This window comes from Aquila chrysaetos, chromosome 16, assembly GCF_900496995.4.
Source record: "Aquila chrysaetos chrysaetos chromosome 16, bAquChr1.4, whole genome shotgun sequence".
Taxonomy (NCBI): Eukaryota; Metazoa; Chordata; class Aves; order Accipitriformes; family Accipitridae; genus Aquila; species Aquila chrysaetos.
The window spans coordinates 13,291,701-13,311,578 of NC_044019.1; the positions used below are offsets into that span (position 1 = coordinate 13,291,701).

The following is a 19,878-nucleotide window of genomic DNA, read 5'->3' on the forward strand; positions in this document are numbered from 1 at the left end:
CTCGACTTTTTCAACAGCAGTCATTCCTCCTTGAGGAATAACGTTTCTGGCCATGATTTTCCTCAAGAATACCTTTCATCCTTCATGTGCATGTAACTGGCACGTAGGAACATTCACCTCCAGATGTTGAAATTGGATTAAAATTAATGGCACAAGGATTTTAGATTGTTCCTTTTTGGATTATTTTTTAATCCCCTGCGGCAGCAGCAGTAAATGTTAGAAACTCCACCTCTGCTGATGCATAATTAGTTTATGTAGGTTAATAGTTCCTTTCATTGAACCGCTCCTCTCGTGGTAACAGCGTTTATTTTATTTAACTGCAGTAACAAGTCCCAGTGAAATCCCTGTGGGTGCATAGTTTGGTAAAATGGAAACGATCCAAAGAATTTCAAGCATTCGCTTTACACCTACTGAAGGCTCCCTGTTCAGCACAGGTGGGTTTGGGGACTTTTTTTTTTTTTTTTTTAAAGTAACCATTTCTCAAACCCAGAGTACATTTGTACCCTGGAGATGTAAATATCCCTACAGAAGAGGAGAGGCTCCTATCAGTGGTCCCAAAGGGGGATGTGTGTGATGAGGAAAGCTGTGCTGACAGGCCAGAGATGTGCTGACTTGCTTACGCATTCAGAGGGAGATTTAGGCAGGAAATTAGCAGACGAGTTTGCGCAGCATTAGGAGCTGACACTTTCAAGGTGCTTACGGGACTTTGCGTAGCCAGGCAGGCGTTATTAGCACCTGGGCACTCTTTCACAGGCAGAGGCCAGGGGGATCCCCTCTCTCTGAGGTTTACACTGCACGCAGCACGGGTTAGACTTCCTAGAAAGGAGTGACTAGGATGATGTCCTTCAATAAGGCACCTGATCTAGATCGATAATGTTGATATTCTTCAAAGATGATTCCTCAAGGATGAAGAATCCTGTGGTTTTCTGGAGACTTTTGCTAATAACAAAATCACTCTCACCCTTTATTGTTTGTGATCTAGTTCTTGAATGTCAGCTTCCGGATGCCAGCTCTTATCCTGTCTGTTCATGTCAGAGAGTTGTGGTTCTCTCCATGGAACTATCTATTCTCTATCATCAAGTTACCTCCCTAATATAAAGGTTTTCTGAGTTCAAGACAAGTCTGTACATTTATGTGTACAACAGTGAAAATCAAGGCAACCACTTTTCTTTCTAATTTGAGGAAAAGACACGGACAATTTGAACTAGAGGAGTGTCAAAGTGCTATTGCTGTTCTAACTTACGGCCTATGTCTGAGATTCTTGAAGGCCTTTTCCTGTAGCTTTTCCTCTAAAAAGCATGGCCTAAGAGTTGTTTACTTGTAAAATGCTATAAAACACAAAACTGAGTTCAAACACAGAAATAATTTGTCAGATAGACTGCCACTGAAAGTTGTGTGTAGTTTTATTTCAACATATCAAGCACGAACAGGTTTCCCCTAACTGGGGAATATGATGAGGAATGTACTTAAAAATTTGGAAACATTTACATTGAAAGATAGCCCAGACTGGCACCACCACTAAGTATTTTAAGGCTGTATATATAGCAGTACTTACCACTTGGAACTACTTCAGGCCAGAAAAGAAAGGCTTAGTATTGTCCGCAGTCTACAGAAAATATTGCAAATCTTTAAAAAATGGTGTAAAATAGGAAGACTATTAACAGAGTTGAACAATGCAGTGGCAAAGCCCTTCCTCCTTCCTGACCTTTGATAATAAATGTGCCTACAACCGAACACACGTACACCTATACCGCTCCCGTCCTTCTCATCTATCCTGGGGCAGTGGATTCCTCTCTACAATGCTAGTGTGTGATATTATAAAACAGCCATATAGCAAATAATAACAATAATAATAAGTGACCAGGTTTTACAAACAGGCGTGTCTGACATTACACTCTATGGGCCTGATCCAGGACACCAGTCAGCTCCGTAACCAAACGAGGAGCTTTCACTGAATACTTCCCATTTCCTAAAGAGGAATGGCTCTAGGAAATTGTGCATATTTACAGTTCCCGTGGAATGGAAAATAAAACACATCCTGAGGTCCCATTCTGCGTGTGCTGACAAAACAGATCATGACTTAATATCCCGGGGGTGGATTTTTTGGACCAAGTGTGCTCCCTCCCATAATTAAAGGCAGCCGGACAGGCACCGTGGACATCAGTTCTTTACAGCTCCCTAACTGCACTCCCTCACTCGTAGAGCTATGACCCAGGCCGGCACGACCTTTCCAAAACACTGGGGTGTTTACCATTTTGGGGGTACCAATACTGCTGGGTAATTATTAATTGCATCAGAAAATGACAAGACATAGAAAACAAATTGCACAATTAAAGCTACATTTGGCTTCAGCATTAAGGCCCGTACAGGTTAAGAGGTCCTTGAAGATGTACATGTAAAAGGCAAAAATTACATATCTGCAGGAACAAAGTTTTGCAGGTACCTAGGTCCCTTTTTAACCTTGTTTTTCAACTTTCTTCCACCTCTGCCACGTTGGTTCTAAAGTGCTTTGGTGCCTCGCTGAGCTCCTTGTGCGAGTGGCCCCCCCTCCTGCAGCCAGTAATCGTTATTGCTGCCAAACGAAGTGATTTTATTTGAAGACATAATTAATGAATAGTTGACACGTAAGAAAGATGCAGAGGAGAAACCAACAGCGAGAGTCCAGGAGGAAGCTTTCAGAAGTGACCTTCCTGTGGAAGGACTTTTTGTTCAGAGCACTGAGGTTTCTGGAAAAGAAAGCAGTATGTTTATTTGCATGTCGGAGGGAGGTTTGCATTCACACGTGTGCGCATACCCAGAACTTCCACGCTGGGAGGGATCCCTGTGCTTCAGAGACACCCTCACAGGTACAGGACTCTGCCCTGCAGACTTTACCTCCCCTCTTTTTAACAGAAAGATAAATACTTCTGGCTGCTGCTGGATCAGGCAGAGCATGCTGGTTGGCATGAGAAGGTGTAAGTGCACAAACCCCAAGAAATCCCTTCACCCGGCACCCACTCACAAACCTATGCCTCAACCTTCCCAAATACAAGAACTTGCCCTGGATACCCCCAAGAGCAGCACAGAAAAGCTAAAGCCATATCACCGATGGCTCCTGCATCCAGAAGCAGTGGACCTCATGTGTAATCCCACCCCCCTGAAGCCTCAGGAGGACTGGATAATACTCCTGATGGAGAGGAGAATCAGCAGGGCTTCCTGGAGCAGGTGTGGCAGTTAATACCTCCCCTGCCCTCCCCACAAAGGTCTGTGGGGCAAAGCCCTTTGCCAGCAGTAGGTTAAGCAGGTGTGCTCACTGCATCCCTCAGACAGCAACTAGCAATTTACACAAAAAGTGGGAATTTAGTGCTTTTCACCCAAGGAGCCCAGTTTTCAGACCACACACCTGCATCTCTGCAGAAAACTGAGCACATTCATGACATACTTGATGAGAAAGGAGACACCACACCTTCTTGCCTAGCAGAGATTCACTTATAGCCAGGACCTGGCCCAGCCCCTCCCAACTTCTGCAGCTGTTTTGCAGTTGGGAGTGCCAAGAGGTGCTTAACAGGCTGAGGTGATGCTTTTTGCCCCATAAAGAGAGTCTTAAGATGAAGACATTTCCTCACTGTTTCAAGTAGGGGGTGAGTTTGCCTTTCCGCTGTGTTAACAGGTTACCTATTGAAACAGTTGTTAACTACAGCTCTGAAGCTGATAAGGACACTCCAAAGGCCTTAGTGGAGGAGTTAAATATCACAGGCTGTTTTTAGCCCATTAAGATCATTGATTTGATGAGAGAAAGTGGTTACCTGTGTATGTCCTGTTGGGCTCTCTGTAGGGATAAGACGGCTGAATGAATTTCCTTCAGGTGATTCATTTCTTTCCCGCACTGAGCGCACAGGCTTTCAAACCCTGCGGCAAAGCATTGAAGGACATTATGTTTTGCACCACCATCTCTGGTGGTGGTGATGAAAAACAAACCAGGTTCACCCAGCAAGTGGCTGGCTGTGATCAAATTGTCACAGCCAGGAGGACGCTTTCAGGAGGAAACATGGGGAGAAGGAGACAGGGGACAGACTCTTCCACCCTGAAGACCCAGGTCAATGGAACTGGTCCCGTGACGCTGGCCTGGGGACCAGCTCTCAGGAACCAATTTTTGCAGCATGCTCCCCAGCTGAGGGGAGGCAAATGGAATGCTCACACCAGCCCCCATCTCTGAAACATTCAAGGTCACCTCCAACAAATGCTGAGAAAAGGGAATGAGAAACAAAGCCTGTTTCCTATCCGTTGACTGGAATGTCAGTGTATTTTTCCAATGTGTTTGTGCCAGGAATTGGGAAGCCCTTGTTGGCATGGATAGTGTAAGGCAGAAAGAGAAGCAGTATATACGGTGAAGAGAAAAGCAGAACATTCTCTGTGTTTGCCTCTGGGCTATGGGCCCATGGTATTAACTGGGCTGGGAAATGTCCCAGGCCTCCCAGGCTTAAAGGAATAAGATACCGAGGGAAGAAAATTAAAAGCCTGACCCAGTGATAGCCAAATACTTGCCATCATCATCTGAGAGCTCCTGCACCGACTCTGGTGTTGAACAGCTGCTCTCTGTATTCTGGCTGTGGTTGGACGGCTGATCACTGGCTTTGCGACGCCTACAGTCTTTGGCAGACCTCTGGATAAAACAGGGATTAAAAGAGACTTGGTCACTGTCGAATTGAAGAGTTTTCTGCTTGGCTTTAAACAAAATAGTTTGGGGTGCTGGGGTGTATCTGTGAGATTGCGAAGTTTGATCGTTTTCTCAGCAATTGCTAGTAGTTGGGCTCCTGGCAGCTAGTTAAGGATATTACACACATGCCCCACACAGAAGAATTTCCTCAAATGATAACATCCTTAAGACACCCATCCAAATTATTCTTATTGTAGCTTTAACTGACACATACTAGTGATGAATTATATAGTTCTTTTGCTGAGTTGCATACCCACCAACCAGATACATAAGAGAAAGGATGAAAAGAGGAAAAATTTAGAATAGAATTTCCTGGTGAAGATTTTTCAGAAGGTGTCCGAAAGATTTAAACATCACAGAACTTTAATACCTAATTTCCTGATGCACTTTGGAAAGTTTCTCCCTACCTCTTGAATGTGTAAACCAAACACACTGATTCAAACACTTCTCAATGGAGGGTCTGAAAAGCAGTTACAAACCTCAACTTACCCATTGTTTCAGAGACGTTCAGATTTGAGGTATTATAAAAGAATAGTCTCTGTTCATAATCAGATACAAGTTACTCAGTCTAATATGGGCTGTATCTAGCTAGTTCAGCAGTTCTACATTTACAAAGCATTTTATGAATGACGTATATCACTCCAAAGATGAATGCAATGAAATAAGAAAGTATCATCCCTGTTTAAGGGAGAGGATGGAGTCCTTGTCTACATTCTTGCCTTGTCTAAGAGGAAGTAAGTGGTAAAGGCAGATGGCAAAGACCAAAACTGAAGTTGCAGGATCTCAGTTGGGTACTCCAAAACCTTGCTCACACCCTCACTATGGGAAGTTTTCTGTTTTGGAAACACCGAACAGTAATGTACAGCTCAGTCATGTGCAAAACCCAGTATGAGTCACTGTCACTAACACTGGGTAGAAGAAAAATACCAAAATATGGACATGTCAACCAAGAATTACAATTATTTGGAGTTAATAATGGTATAATATTGCAGGTCTAGAGTCATAAGCTATATTTACCCAAAACAAACCTCTCAGCCTATGCTGTGCTTACATGAAAATGCTGCAGAAAAGGGCTACATATCTAAACAGTCTTAAAGAATATTATATTCTCAAAAACAGGCTTTTTACCTTGTGCCGTGTAATTTGATTGTTTATGCATGCTGTTTTGTGGTTTGACATCCTTGTGGATAAGTGTCTTTCCATGGTCTGAAGTATCCCATTCTTCTCGAATTGGGCAATGTCGTTCAAAGGATCCCAAGGTCTTAAACTTTTGAGACCAAAGGAAAAAACATCAGAAAAGCAGGAATTAACACACCAGGTGTGTTAAGAGCAATACACTAACTCCACATGCATCAGGGCAGGCATTCACCCCTGACAGTAACCAGAGTTTCCACAGATGCAGTGTGAGGAGTAACAGACACTTCCCTCTCCATTCACAGTTCCTAGCAATAAATGAGGGAGGTTCAGTCTCCAGAGGCTTCACCCTTCTTGCCAGGGGAGGAGAGCACAGTTGTCAACTCTGCTCACAGAGTGCAGAAAACCTCTGCTAAATGATTCCACACTTGATTGCAGCAATAGGGATTTGTACCAATGGCATAGCAGATTTTCCACTGCCAAGCCCTTATTTCCAGCTATTCCCAATTAGTATCAGGAATACGTATTCTAAGAATGACATGGAGCTCAGAAAGAGCAAGCCCAGGGCACAGTCTGGGGAGTGGCAGGACCTGAATTACAGGTCTCTAACCTCGCTTGCATCCCTGGGGACTCAAGCAACAAGGTCTGCTCATAACCCCCAACCCCACCACTCACTCCTCATATTTGTAGTGCCATTCGTTAGTCGTGGCGTCGTGGCGGAAAAGCAGTGGTTTCCATTCTGTGCCGTTCTCTCTCCGCTCCCGGGCAGCATTCCTCTGCTCCTCTTCCAGCACAAATTTTTCCTGCGTTGCCTTGTGTTGATCGCCTTTGTTTATTGCACTGGTAACATGCTGCCAAAGCCTAGAAATAAGGAGGGAAGCAAGTTAAACCACCTTAAAACCAACAATGCATTTTTCCAGCTGGAACCTTAGAGCAGATGCTTTTCTGGTCTATTGATACTCCAAAGGAACTGTAATAGGATTGCTCAGCCTCAGTTTTGGCTTGTAAAGGAGTGTTATGAGAATGGCAACACTGAATGCTGTATACAATGACCTATTGAAGAATGGGGGAACTTTCCCTTAGATAACATCCCCTACAATATTGATTAAAATCTTCAGTGCTGTCTGTGTGAGTTATAAGATAGTTATGCTCAATTCATTGAGGTCAGTGGCCTCTTTAGAGGTGTTTGATGTATAATGGAGAATCTGTTTTCTTTCTCACCCTTTCAATCATTTATGTTTAGGAGCCTTTGTGTTAATGTCTATCCCTGAAACAAAGGCTTTATATTTAAAGTTCAGAAGCATTGGAAAACGAATTTGTGTGCACAGCTTGCAGCTGCACATGCAATGTTGTACTTCTATATAGGATTAGCAACTAGATCTGTAGGAAGCTGACTCAATCTGCAACAAACGGACACATACTTGTGCTCACAAACTGCAAGCACGAAGACAGGCTTTCACTCGTATTTGTTTTCTGCTGCCAAAAGATACGTGATCTGTCATATGATGTCTCACTAAGACTCTGCCCAGAGGGGAGGATCTGCCTTTTATGAGAGAAAAATCATTACCTTTTTTTTTTTTTTTTTCTACTATAGCCAAGCTGTGATAGGCCTCTCAACAGTTCCTTTAATCAGAGCACTCTGATCTTCATTTCAGATTGGAAATACTTCTGAGATTAGCAGCTAGCCCTCCCAAAACATTACCGAGTGGTTTAGCAGTTAGAATAAGCACTGGAGATCCAGGCTGTTCCAGTATTCCCAGCTCCACAAAACACCAGTCCTCCATTTAGAAGATGAACACATTACTGCATTTAATTTGGAGCTTGCTGTGAAGCTCTTAATTTAAAAGGGTTACTGATGCTTTCATTATATTTCTATCACCATACGTTAACACAACACTCCCAAAAAAGTAGCCTCTTAGATAATTAACTGAAGGCAGAGGAACACTTTTCTGTCCTTTTTGACACGTCACTCCCATTTTCCTGTGTATGAATCTTTTCTCCCAGAAACAAAGGAAGGAAACTCAATTGAAACTCAAAGTGGTGGGGGGGGGGGAGGGAGGAGTGAAAATAACGGCCTGAGAAAATACTGCGGTGGGGTAAAGAGTCAGTCCTAAGGAATGTGGTGGTGTAAAGAGCGAGTCCTCTAATTCTAAGAACTTCAGAGGGACTTGCACAAAATTGTTTGACAAGGGCAAATTACTCCATCAAGAGCTCCATGTGTCAGACAATGAGACCCTCCATGGTGAGCTGCATGATGGTATGAGCTTCAGAGACTCTCCAGCATTTGTGAAAATAGGTGATTTTCAGCACTGCAGGAAAGACTAAGCAATTCAGGCAGAACGTAACCTGGATTAGATGGTAATTTATTCATGCAACTGGCAGCATAATAAGGAGCTCCATGGAATGTCTTTTAGGGATCTCTAGAATTTTTCCTTTTGCCTCCTTCCCCTGGATGCATGTATCATTATTAATCTCTGATGTAGCAAAGGGAGTCAACTCTGGCAGTACCATGGTAAACAGAGAAATGGAGATTCTTTGTCCGCAAGACCGAAATTTCTCGTCTCCTTTAAAAGAACCTTCTTCAGAGGATTAATAGAGAAATGCACTGCGGTCTGCTCTGCTCTGTGACAATGGCAATTGCACAACTGTAAGTTACAAATACAGACTTTATTGCCCATAATGTCCACTGCTGTCCAGAACAAACTAAAGGTTCATATGTTTTTATTTTTATGCAAACCCTCTCTTTACCCATTAAAAGGGGAATCTTCTGAGTGTGATGTGATGCAACACCCAAATTAGATGCCCACAGGGAATTGGCCAGTGTAATGCAGAACCAGGCAGCAAACTGCATGTACTGGCTTGGGATGCTAGCTGGTACTGGCTAACCATATTGGTGAGATGGCAGGACTAGTTGGTTTGAGGCCAGTGCCGCATGATGTTGCTCTAGCTCTTCTACCTCAAGAACTGGCTCGGAGATGCTCATTGCATCAGGTAGTCATTCCTTCCATTTCCTAAGTCATGTGCCAGGACTCTATTTTTAGGTAATCTAGATTACCCTAAAAAATGGTGGAGACTTCACTGGAGATCTCAGATGAGATTACGAGGCAGGCTTAAATGTCTGTTTAATTACATTCTCTCATAAAATCCTGTTATGTGGTTCAAACTGCTGGTCTGCTCATGCCAGGACTTTCCTGCATCTAGTTTAAGAGCCTGTGGTTGAAACAACCCTTCTTAACAAGATATCTAGCCTCAGATTGACATCTTGTGCTTCCATAAAATGTTCCAGCAGTTACAGAGACTCTGTTCATCATCTCTGGAGTTCTGGGAGAGTTGTTATTTTAGCAGATAAAACGTAGCATCCACTATTTCTCAGCCCAGTTCCCTGGTTATTTCAGAGCTATACTTCACGGAAATACTCCAGAGTTAATAGACTGGAAAAAACCAGGTAAATGGCTGGGTAATATGTGCAGGCAAAGTGGGTCGCTGCCTTTCCAGGACTGTGCTGAGGAATTGGAGCCTTTTGATCAAAGCCCTGCTTTCAGTGGGGAAGCGGCAGCAGGATGTTCCCAGAGCTCCTTACCTCTCCGACTCAAAGTCTGTCTGCTCCTCAAACAGCACAATATGGCGCTTCAGTCTCTGCCTTCGTACTTCACTGGTTGGGTTCCAGAACATTTCCACATTCCCGTTTTTCAACTCATTTATATGTACTTCCCCATCCTGAGAAGGAAAATTAAGTGAAAAGGTTAATGACAGTCAGAAACACAAGGGAGAAAATAATCCTGACAAATGGCAGCTGCTTCCGGATGATGATCAGGGATAGGGCTTGGTTAGAAGGCTTCTTGCCTCCTCTGTCCCATTAAATCTCACTGAACACTTCCTGAACGTTTGAAATGAGTGAGGTGAGGCATTCCCGGAAACACTGGCTGAATTAATCAGAGAAGAATTAGAGAGGGACCTGGTCCCTTTTGTTATTCTTGTCCCCAGACAAGGGTACCCACAGAAGCCCTAAGATGCTCTTCTTTCCCCACCCAGCACACACAAGCAAGATCCCTAGCTCCTTTTCCAGTTTTTCTTCGATTCCTCAACGCTGAAATCTCATGCAGAGCTTACTGAAATACCATCCTCTCTAGAAAGGAGAGCTAAAGCTGAGATATGCTTTCACTTTTTTTTTTTTCCAGTTTAGCCAGGTTTTTCTATTATTGCTCCTGAATTTCATTTAGCACTTCAAAATGCCAGGGGTCTTTCATTCTTATTCCTTGTCAGTTTACTTGGCAACCAACTATTAAGCAGCACTTCTCTGCTCTGAGGCTGGCTAGACAATATTGCTGTGTCCCTGCTTAACTAAGCTGCTTCCCAGCCTTGCGTACAAATGCAGCAATGCCAAGGAGCCAGACGGGGTAGTTTACAGAGCATATAGTGAACAGCACGACTCTGACTGCAAGTGAAATGAATCAGATGATTACAGCTGCTGAACAGCACGTGCATTGGTGCCATTCAGCTGCCTGGATGTGGTATGAGCATCATGCAAACCTTATTTAGGTCATGGCTATTGGCTTTGCCTGTCGCTGCCTAATTTCTTTGCGTTCCAGCTGCTGCATTTCTTCCCCTGCCGCGGTCCCTGACGCATGTCTCAAAAGTCCACTTCCCACATCTTCAGTTGTGAAACTCCTTCAACCCTGAGGGACTCTCATCCCTCCTCAAAGTCTTCGTCAGGACTTCCTCTGCCATGTCCTGAGGTGCCAGTTCCAGGACAGATCTTAGGTCCCCAAGAGCCCCCCAGCTGTAAATAGGAGGAGGCAGGCAGGCATTATCAAACATCACTACGTGCATCTCTAAGGGGCATATATACAAGGACTCAGCTGCTGCTTTGATCCTGGGGCTGAAAAGCATTGGGATTTGCTTTCCTTCTTTATTCAGGTGGGTTTTCAGGTCCTGAGGCAGAGAATTAGCCTTTCAGCTGTGAGGGTTTCTGTCAGGAAACCGGACGGTGCCAGAGAAAAGCCTGCAGAGCTCAGGAGAGCAGGCCAATACTCTCAGTAGGGAGGGAGAGCAAACAACATCCCTACCACTGCAGAGCAGCTACTGTATTCACAGCACACAACTGCAAACAGTGGCTTATGGAGCCACCCTTTCAAAGCCATTTAACTTCTTTTATACATAATTCTAATTTTGTGCACCACAAACAACCAGCACAAAGAGCAAGGGAGGAATAAATTACTTTCAGGCTGATAAAACCCAAACACAGAAAGGCTGGAAGCTGAGCAGCACACAACCATGTGGCTCGGCGCCCCCGGGGAGCCACTCAATTACATGCTCTCGTGGATGGTGTTTGCAGGACCCACCACAGACAAGGTACTTCACAGCCCAGCACAACTCACAATTGCCAAGGCTCATCCTGCAGGAAAGGGAGCTCAGAACGGAAAAGCTACCCAGGCACAGAGAGCAAATCTCCTTGTATACACCTAGAAAGGGCAAGTCTCCCAATTTCAAAATAGTCGTTAGCTTTTTATGTAAAAAGACAGATTGCCTGAGGGGAGGAGTCCAGTACCAAAGGCTACGCTGTGATTAGGACCTTACTATAGAAGGCCTTTATCCAGGTACATTTCACCTGACCTACTTTAAATACCTCCTTTAAGATGAGACAAATCTTGTCTCAGAAGTGGTAATTTCTATGGACTGGAAAGGGAGCATGGGTCGACTATAGCAAAGATGTAGATGTCTAAATGTAGCTGAGATAAATACCTAAGTGTCCAGCCCAAAGCCAGGGCTCACTGCTTTTGCCTCGGTTACCAGGAATTCCCAACCAAAACTCTAGACTACATCCTTCACCATGCAACTTTATTCTTGCTGGATTTTGGCTTAAGGATGCCTTTGAGTGATTTACTTGTGGATACGAGGTGTGCAAAGGTGCTAGCTGCTCTGCTGACTGTTCTGAGCTGCCCATACAGATAGACCCTGACCGTATCTATGCCTCTGCCCTTCACCTCATGAACAGAGGAATAACTGTCTTCTATCACAAAGGTTTGCTGTGAAAACAGTTAATTTTAAAACCCCGTGAAGTTCTTCCCTGATACTGCTGTAGCTGGGGAAGTATTGAACAAGACAAAAGGAAGCCTCATGATTTTCACAATCACACATAAGACACACTATGTCTCCTGCCATCAGTGCTTGTCCTAAGCCTGGGACCCTAAAGACAGAGCCACTGGCTTTGATGGAAACCCTCCTCACTGTTCCCAGCTTTGGCCCAGGCTCTGGGAGCACGAGCGTTACTTGCACTGCGGGTGGATGGGACTACGGAAGCGTAAATGACCTTGAGAGGTGTGGCCCGGAAAGCTCTGCTTGCCTGCACTCCCTGGGGATGGTAGGAAGAGACAGGACACGGGCCCTCTGCAGCCCTACTCCAAGGTAGGGAGCCTGCCAAGGGCTGCCAGTCCTCCCACACACCCTGCTGCCACGCGCACTTAAACTGTCAGCAACTTCGATTATCGTATGTTACCCAGTGTCCATTGAGACTTGCTAACACTTCTTCTCCTGATTTAATCTTCCCAGAGATTTGATTAATGCTTGTGCTGCCACCGAAGAAGGGCTGTCAGGGGAGAATAGAAATAGAAAATATGATCAGTCTAGTGAGAACTGGAAGGGAGCCAAACACAGTGATGCAGCAGGAGGGAAGGAAAGTGCAACCTGCTTGATTTCTACTATTTCTGGGGAAAGGCAGAATGAATTCTAACACGGATTTTGACTGTCTAGCATTGTGCCTTCCTCCTTTTGTTTGCAATACCAAAATCACTGTAGGAGCTGCAGGAAGGGAGATAAGCCTTCAGGTGCATTAACATTCAGCAGTGCAAGGCCCCGCCTTCATTGCAAAAACATTTATTGTCAGCTAGACATGGGGATAAGTGTATGTGGGCAAGTCCTTCCCATTGTCCAGAATCTCATTACAGTTTGCACCCTTACACTTGCAGCGTTGTCCAAAGAAAAGGAGCAGCACTAATGCAGTTGGTGACTTTTCCTGCTTATGGGACAGCAACAGCAGTGTGGCACTGCTGATGGCTGCATCTGTGTGAAGCCTCCAGTGTGAAGAAGGTCTCGTCAGCAGCAAACAAAAAAAGAAAAAGGGTATTTCCAGAGTCAAGGGAAAGATTCTCAGAACAATGGAAAATTCCCCTCACCTCCTGCCTGCCAAACACAGGAAGCAGCAGTGATAGAGTGACCAGCTCTTCCATTCATACCACACAACATTTCTTCAGACATTTTAACAGCTACTTTCCAATAACATGTGTGCAGAGGAACTTTTTTTTTTTTTAATAACAATATAAAACCAAATTTCCCACAACACCCAGGGAAAAAATCACAAGTATCTCAAGAATCAATGTATGAAATCCAGCAGAGAATTGGTACATATCCAAATGAATAACAAAGTTATAGGGTTTACCTTTAACTTCTCACAATTCTACTAAAAAAGAAATATTCAAAGCAGAGCGTGTAACTAAGCCACAGGGACCTTTCTGAGTCATGTTTGGACTAAGTGTATTGTTTTCAAGCCAGAAAAGAAGGGTCTGCATTTTAAGCTCTGAAGTGTTTGTAGGTTTGAGATGACACTGACCGAAGTCAGGGAAATACTCCATTGGCCTCAACACAGTACATCAGGTTTATGGGAAGAACAGGCTTTAAAGACAAGTATATGCAAATATGAAGGAAGTACATGGGGCAACAGTTCACTTTGTAAGGGCAAATAAAGACAGAAAATTATTACTGCCCCCAGAAAAACGCAGTCTGCAAAGGACTCCCCTAACTCCAGTAATCTCTCCCATTTATGTTGGCTAAGGCTGCAGTTCTAAAGTCCTGCAGGCTCTCAGTTCTACATCTTTCATTTTATGCCCAGGCAAGAAATTGTTTGTTGGAACAGAAGAGGAATGGATGCTCCTTAAAAAGGAAGTTAACTGTCCAAGAACAGTTACAGGTCATCACCAGGCTTTCTAGGGGAGGGAATAGCTACATGAACAAGTCAGTACAAGGCAACGACAGTGCGACACGTCAGTGTGATAGCCATTCGAAACTGTCTGCCTGAAAATGGGCTCCTACCCCACTGTCAAGGCAAGGTCCTGTAGCTTTGAGAAATACAAGGTACAAATCACTGTAATACCTGCGAGGTAAGAGTACATATGTGATGGCTACTGGAGAGCTACACCAAAGATCCACATCCTAACTTGCCTCAAAGTAGTTTGTACACCTCACTGTATTTTGCAAGCAAAATAATCGTACCTTCCTAAACAGCAGCCACACTGTCATTGCCAAACATTCAGAACAGAGTTTGGCCAGGTGGGTGGCAGTGAACAAGTCACATCATATGTAAAACTCAGGCTTCCTGGGTTCAAATCGAGTTGCACTAGGCAAAACTGACTGCAGGATGATGCCTCCTCTCCGGGTAGGCCACCCTGTGGTGCATGCATACATTGCTGGTACCTAAGTGATCTGGTGTGTATGGTCAAACCTTGCCTGGAGTGCAGGGCCAAGCCTGAGATGCGTTCAAAATGGGGGCCACAATGTCTCTTACCTTTAGCTTGAATTCCACTTCTGCCCTGTGGTTAGTTTTCTCACAGTCGATGGTAACTTTGCCTCCAAGCTCCATTGTCATGGTACCATATAAAAGTCCTGATAGGGAAAAAAGAGACTTAAGAGAGGCCCCAGTGGAAGAAATCTGCTTTCTCAACTCAAACTGGCTCTTGCTGAGACGCTGTGAAATCCACTACTTGGCTTAAAGTTTTGAAAAGACAGAAGCCGAAGCTTCTAGGAAATGGCTCTTTACTATAAGCATGAAGAATCCTCCCCTGAGTCCATATTCCCCATTTATTACACCAGCTATGAAATAGCTTGACTCACAGGTGCTGATAGTGCATCTGTGGCAAGCTGAAAGTGGGAAAGGAAAAATAAGGAAAGTTGTGCCCAGCAGCTTCATTTATACTAGTGCTTAAATAGACCCAGTCACTTATCACAGGGTAGATGGGGCAGAGAGGAGCTATAACAGGATTCAGCAGAATCTGGGAGACTAGCAGGCATATAGGGGACTCCTTTTTACACATGCTTACCATTTTCTGAAAAGGTCATTTGCAGAAAAAGAAAAATTGACATGAAAAAGATTTATGCACAGGAATAGTTCACAGAGGGTGTAATTTACAGAAGTAACTGTTTTCAGGTAGCTAGACCTTTCATAAATATTAACTTAGAGGTCAACATGCCAAAAATATTCAGAACCCAAAATTGGATCAAACTGCTGCAGGATTGATTTTATCACCGTGGTGGAAATGCCACTGACACTTAGCTTCCTAAGGAGAAATGCAAAGTTACAGCAGTGAATCAGCAGTCCTCCTCTGGCTTCAGTGCACATTCAGCTCAACAGAGCAAAGTCACATGGTAACAGGTATCAGCCTCACTGAGGCAGCTCATACACTGAGGACTATCATGATTAGAGTAACAAAGAAATCAGAAGAGAAATCAGGAATTTCATTTATTCTCAAAAAGCCAGAAAATATATTAAATCATTTCACTGTTAACATTAGAAAACCTTTTTATCCTCAGAAGCTCAGAAATGTACTCTCATTCTTTCCATCTTCACTTTATCTGCAGTGCATATACACAGTATTTTTTTATTTCTACATAGTGTTAAAACTAACTTAGATGGGCCTAATTCTGTCCTCAGCTCTGCACAGACAAATCAAAAAGAATTCAATGAGGATTACCAGTCTTCTGTTAAGTGCTATGACTCATGTGTGGAGCAACTGCTCCCTGGAATTACCAGTCCCTGCGATGCCAGGTATTTGAGAGAGAAGAAGAGAGTCAGTGCAAAGTTAGTCAGTAAGATACCATTATATTATTTTTTCTGTTTGCTTCCTATTTGAACAGTCATAACTTACCTTTACAGTGGGCGTATGGCATAGTAATTACATAATCTTCCCCCCTGTTTAGAAAAGTAAGTTTTGCTTTCCCATCCAACAGTGCAGAAAGTGAGTTACCTAGAATTTAAAAGAACAAATACATATATGTTAAAAATGCATGTTATACTTGGTCACTCATCCTACTTTAGAAAAACATTTCAATTTAAATGTAGGTCACTAATGAAAGAAGAGGTATGAAATGCTAATAATTCAGGACCTTGCAAATCATTTACTGTTGGAGGCAGGCAGTTCTAATAAACTCTCTGCTGTATGGCTCATATTTGCTCTGGCATTTAGTCCCTGTTGCAGAAAGGGCAGTAGATTAAATAAGTCATTAGTGGGATGCAGAAAGCAGTTCCAGTGTTTAGAAATTTATCAGGTCCTTCTGTTCTCACAACTTTTCTGATTTTGTATGATCTCAAATAACAAATAAAACTGCCAGAAGGACAGCAATGACTATTTACAAGTGTTTCAGCAAATACCGTTACCAAAGGATAGTACTTAAGAGGTGTTTGCCCAAACAAAAAACCTATTTCAAATAGCAACACTGTTTCAGAGCCTGCAGTTGTGCTGTCTCCATTGAGATTAAAAGATTCAAGGGCTTCTTGAAGCTCTAGGGTTCAAGTTTCAGAAATCTGAGAGATACAAAATTGGTTACATTTATACAGAGACTTTTGCAATAGTCAGTTGAATGATCAGATAGCTATAAAATTACTCATCTGTGAGCATATGCAAAGTAGTCTGACAACCAAGTGCCCATACATTGTCATGAACCTCTGCTTTCTGAAAACCAGGTTTTTAAAGCTCACATTTTTTCTGTCTGATTTTTTTTTTTTTTTAACATCAGTGTGATCTCCCACTGAAATGGTGGAAATGGAGAAAACCCAGGAGAGCCAAGACAAGGAATTAGGGTGTCCTGGTGGTAGATCTCTTAAGCATTTCTTTGTTCTTAACTCTCAACATGCTCAGGAGTGATTGAAAAACAAACCAAAACCAATGTCATGATGTCACCTGGAAGATCAAGAGGCTTAATGCCTTACCATAAAACTTGGACCTAGCTAGAATGCTGCCAGTTATGCAGAATCCGTCCTTCCTATTGCTGACATGAAAAGCTGACACGGGCGGATGATGGGAGACCTAGAAGAAAAATAGGCACAGGTCACTTACAGCAGTCTTTGCAGATTAAGCAGAGCAGAGGGTGCATACACAGCCTCACACAGTGTTACACATGCTCTAGGGAAAGTGCAAGACAGAGGCCACAGGACTGAGCAGAGACCTCTAAGCTCCATCTGTACCATTAACCTCAATGTTAAAGGAGGGAACATTATATGAGAGACCATTATATATGGGGACATTATATATGTAAACTTTCTCCCCCCCCCCGGTATTTTCTTGTCCTTGTGCATCTGAAATCACTTTAGGCCAACAGGTACACTGTCAGATTTTCAACACAATAAATGACAGTGCAGAACTTTTTGGCAGCATCTGAATAATCTCCATAAAATGGATGCAGTGGCTTAAATAAAATAAAACGAAATAAAACTTCTTTGATTAAATAGGAAAAATGTATCTGAAACAGGGATTCCTTGTATCAAAGTCCACATGGTCCTCAGATCCCTTTATTAGCACCGTAAATCTCAAACTAAATTTTGTCAGGCCAGTTTACTTGTGAGCTCTGCCTTTCATTCATCCCCAAAGACATAGAGATAAGCCCTCAATTTACTCCTATTAACATCATTACAGAAAGTTTAGAAATAAAGGAAGGTAGGATTTGGTTATGTGTTTTAAGACCCCTTTTGACAGAGGCAACACAAACCACACCAATGTTTTATTAACAATAAGAAAGCAGTAGGGCAGAACCCCATGGAAAAGATCTTTATTGAACAGGCTAATGTTATATATGGGAGACCTGCTTTTGTAGTCTTGAGTGCCTGCCAAAGCTCACAGTAGTCTTTGTAAATCTAAAGAGAAAAAAGATCAGCAGCTAGTTTATCCCATGTCCCACCCTAGATATTTACACAAAACTCCAACTTCCTCTCCCAGGGTGAGATGTGGAGCGTGTTCCTATGTACGGAGGTGCAAGCAGGCTGCTGCTTGCAACACCTGAACATCCAAATAAAGCAGCTTACCTGTTCTGCTATGTAAAATGTGTGACTGTTCGTCTGAGGGTGAAACCAACAGCAGCGAAACGTCTCTCCCAGAATAGGGTTGTATGGCTTTTTTATTCCCTGAAAAGCAAAGCAATCAAAACCTGCTACAAATGAAGATTTGCAATCCAACTTTACAGAGACAGCCACGGAACAACATAATAATTTTCTCCCTGATGTTTTAAACTAAGTCAATCACAAGAATTGAAACCAAAGAACTGGTTACATATATCCTCCTAATCTAATCTTTTCATCTGAGCCATGGATTTGTCTGCTGTTCTTGCCAACTTAATCTTCTGCCTGATCAAAACTTTACAAGACAATCAAACTTTATTATTTCTGCTACTATATGCAGCAGGTGCATACTGATGTGGAAACACGACACTATGGTACTAACAGGCCTGAAAAGAGAAAGGAGACCTGCTTTGAGCCAAGGGAAAAATCTGGCATCCGAGAACATGTTACTTGGTGGTGGCTAGTTTTGCCTTCTAACTGTCCAGTGCAAAAGCTCTGAGATCATCAACACTATTTTGCACTCAATATCTACTCCAAAACCAAAGGCAACTTCAGTGTTAAAAGTAATGGGCAAAGTCTTCTGAACAATAGAAAAGGTAAAGTGTCTAAGGAAAGGCAATAAAGAAATACACAACCATAGCAGAAGATTTCAATGCCTGTTACAACCCTAACTTCATGCATACTTTTACCTTTGGCTTCTTATAGAAGCCGGACAGATACCACCTCAAAACTTGCTTTATTCGACTGTATGGATCATCTTCAAGGACAGCCCTGCAGGACAGAACATAAAATCCTCTTTATACTGTTCACACATCACATTCATTTCATACCAGTATAATAACATTAATTTCAATATTAATTTCCCCAGTACTAAAGGGAAGTAACTTCTGTGCTGCTGCCAGTGAAAAAGGTGTCTGCCGGCAGAAATAATTTTTTTTTAGTAACGTACATCGTACAACACACACATAAACTCTTAAAAAGTGGCGCCCCTTGCCCTGCACTCCTGCAAAAAGCCTAATAAAATTTCTGAAGTGTATCAGGTTTGATTGGACATTCAAGTATGTTAATGTGGGACTGCCACTCACACTAGCATTTAGTAACAGCTAATAGTACAGTGTAAGTCATAAAAACGATAATACTTATGCCACCAAAATCAAAGACAATTCTATTTTTCTCTCTTTTTCTTTGTTTCCCTCTTCCTTAAAAGATCTTTAAAGCTGATGTGCTGCATGGCCTCTTTCAGTACTTTGAGATTTCATACAATAATTTAGGTTGGAAGGGACTTCTCAAAGTCATCTCATCCAACTCCTCCCTGCTCAAAGATGAAGTGGGAAGTACACATAAACAATAGAGTTCTTGGTATTTCCAACCATTTAGTCAGATTTGAAAATCAACCTGGGTGAGTTCTTGCAAAATCCATTTAGAAGGATCATCCGTACCACAAAGAGATTTATTTAACAAAACCTCCAAAACTCTTGAAGTTTTCTTAGACCTCAGCACTGAGGAGAACCATTTCCTTAACTTTAGATGTTACAGATACCACAAAAAGGCTTGAAAATACCACAATTCTAAAGTTACCCAGAGGCAGTGGAACAAACATGAGTAACTAGTGCTGCTATTTGAATATTGCACACATTGGTTTTAAAATACACCAGGCATATCTCATTGAGAAGGCTGGTCCAACCTGCAAGCATAACATTTTCTGTTTTCTACTCTGCTGCTCCCAGCAGGTCTCTCTCATCAATCGGTGTTAGAAGATGTTTCTTATTTGTTTATCAACCAACATAATTATATTGCTTTTGGGGGCAGAAGTGCTTGCTCAATTCTGTTTGCTCTCTGTCCTATTCCCCTCTGCACATGAGTACACCAGAAGGTGGCACAGCTCTGTTGCGAGATGCTCAAAGGCATGAGCTGAATCCCCATCAGTTCCAGCCAATGCTGGCAAACACGT

The 19,878-nt window shown here is 42.9% G+C and overlaps 1 protein-coding gene across 7 annotated transcripts in view; it reads right to left on the bottom strand.

The window, feature by feature from the left end:
- Positions 1-1,385: 1,385 nt before the first annotated feature.
- The window catches only part of OSBPL5 (oxysterol binding protein like 5), a 186,903-nt gene continuing 168,410 nt past the window's right edge, over positions 1,386-19,878 (bottom strand). For all 7 annotated transcript variants that reach the window (XM_030038987.2, XM_030038985.2, XM_030038986.2 and 4 more), the window contains 12 exons: positions 18,617-18,698; positions 17,895-17,993; positions 16,806-16,902; positions 15,745-15,843; positions 14,388-14,485; positions 12,327-12,416; positions 9,411-9,547; positions 6,506-6,691; positions 5,825-5,963; positions 4,525-4,642; positions 3,786-3,888; positions 1,386-2,726 (listed from right to left, as the gene is read on the bottom strand). In XM_030038987.2, coding sequence (XP_029894847.1) covers positions 2,591-2,726; positions 3,786-3,888; positions 4,525-4,642; positions 5,825-5,963; positions 6,506-6,691; positions 9,411-9,547; positions 12,327-12,416; positions 14,388-14,485; positions 15,745-15,843; positions 16,806-16,902; positions 17,895-17,993; positions 18,617-18,698 — 1,384 coding nt within the window. In that variant the 3' untranslated portion in view covers positions 1,386-2,590. The remainder of the gene's footprint in view (positions 2,727-3,785; positions 3,889-4,524; positions 4,643-5,824; positions 5,964-6,505; positions 6,692-9,410; positions 9,548-12,326; positions 12,417-14,387; positions 14,486-15,744; positions 15,844-16,805; positions 16,903-17,894; positions 17,994-18,616; positions 18,699-19,878) is intronic.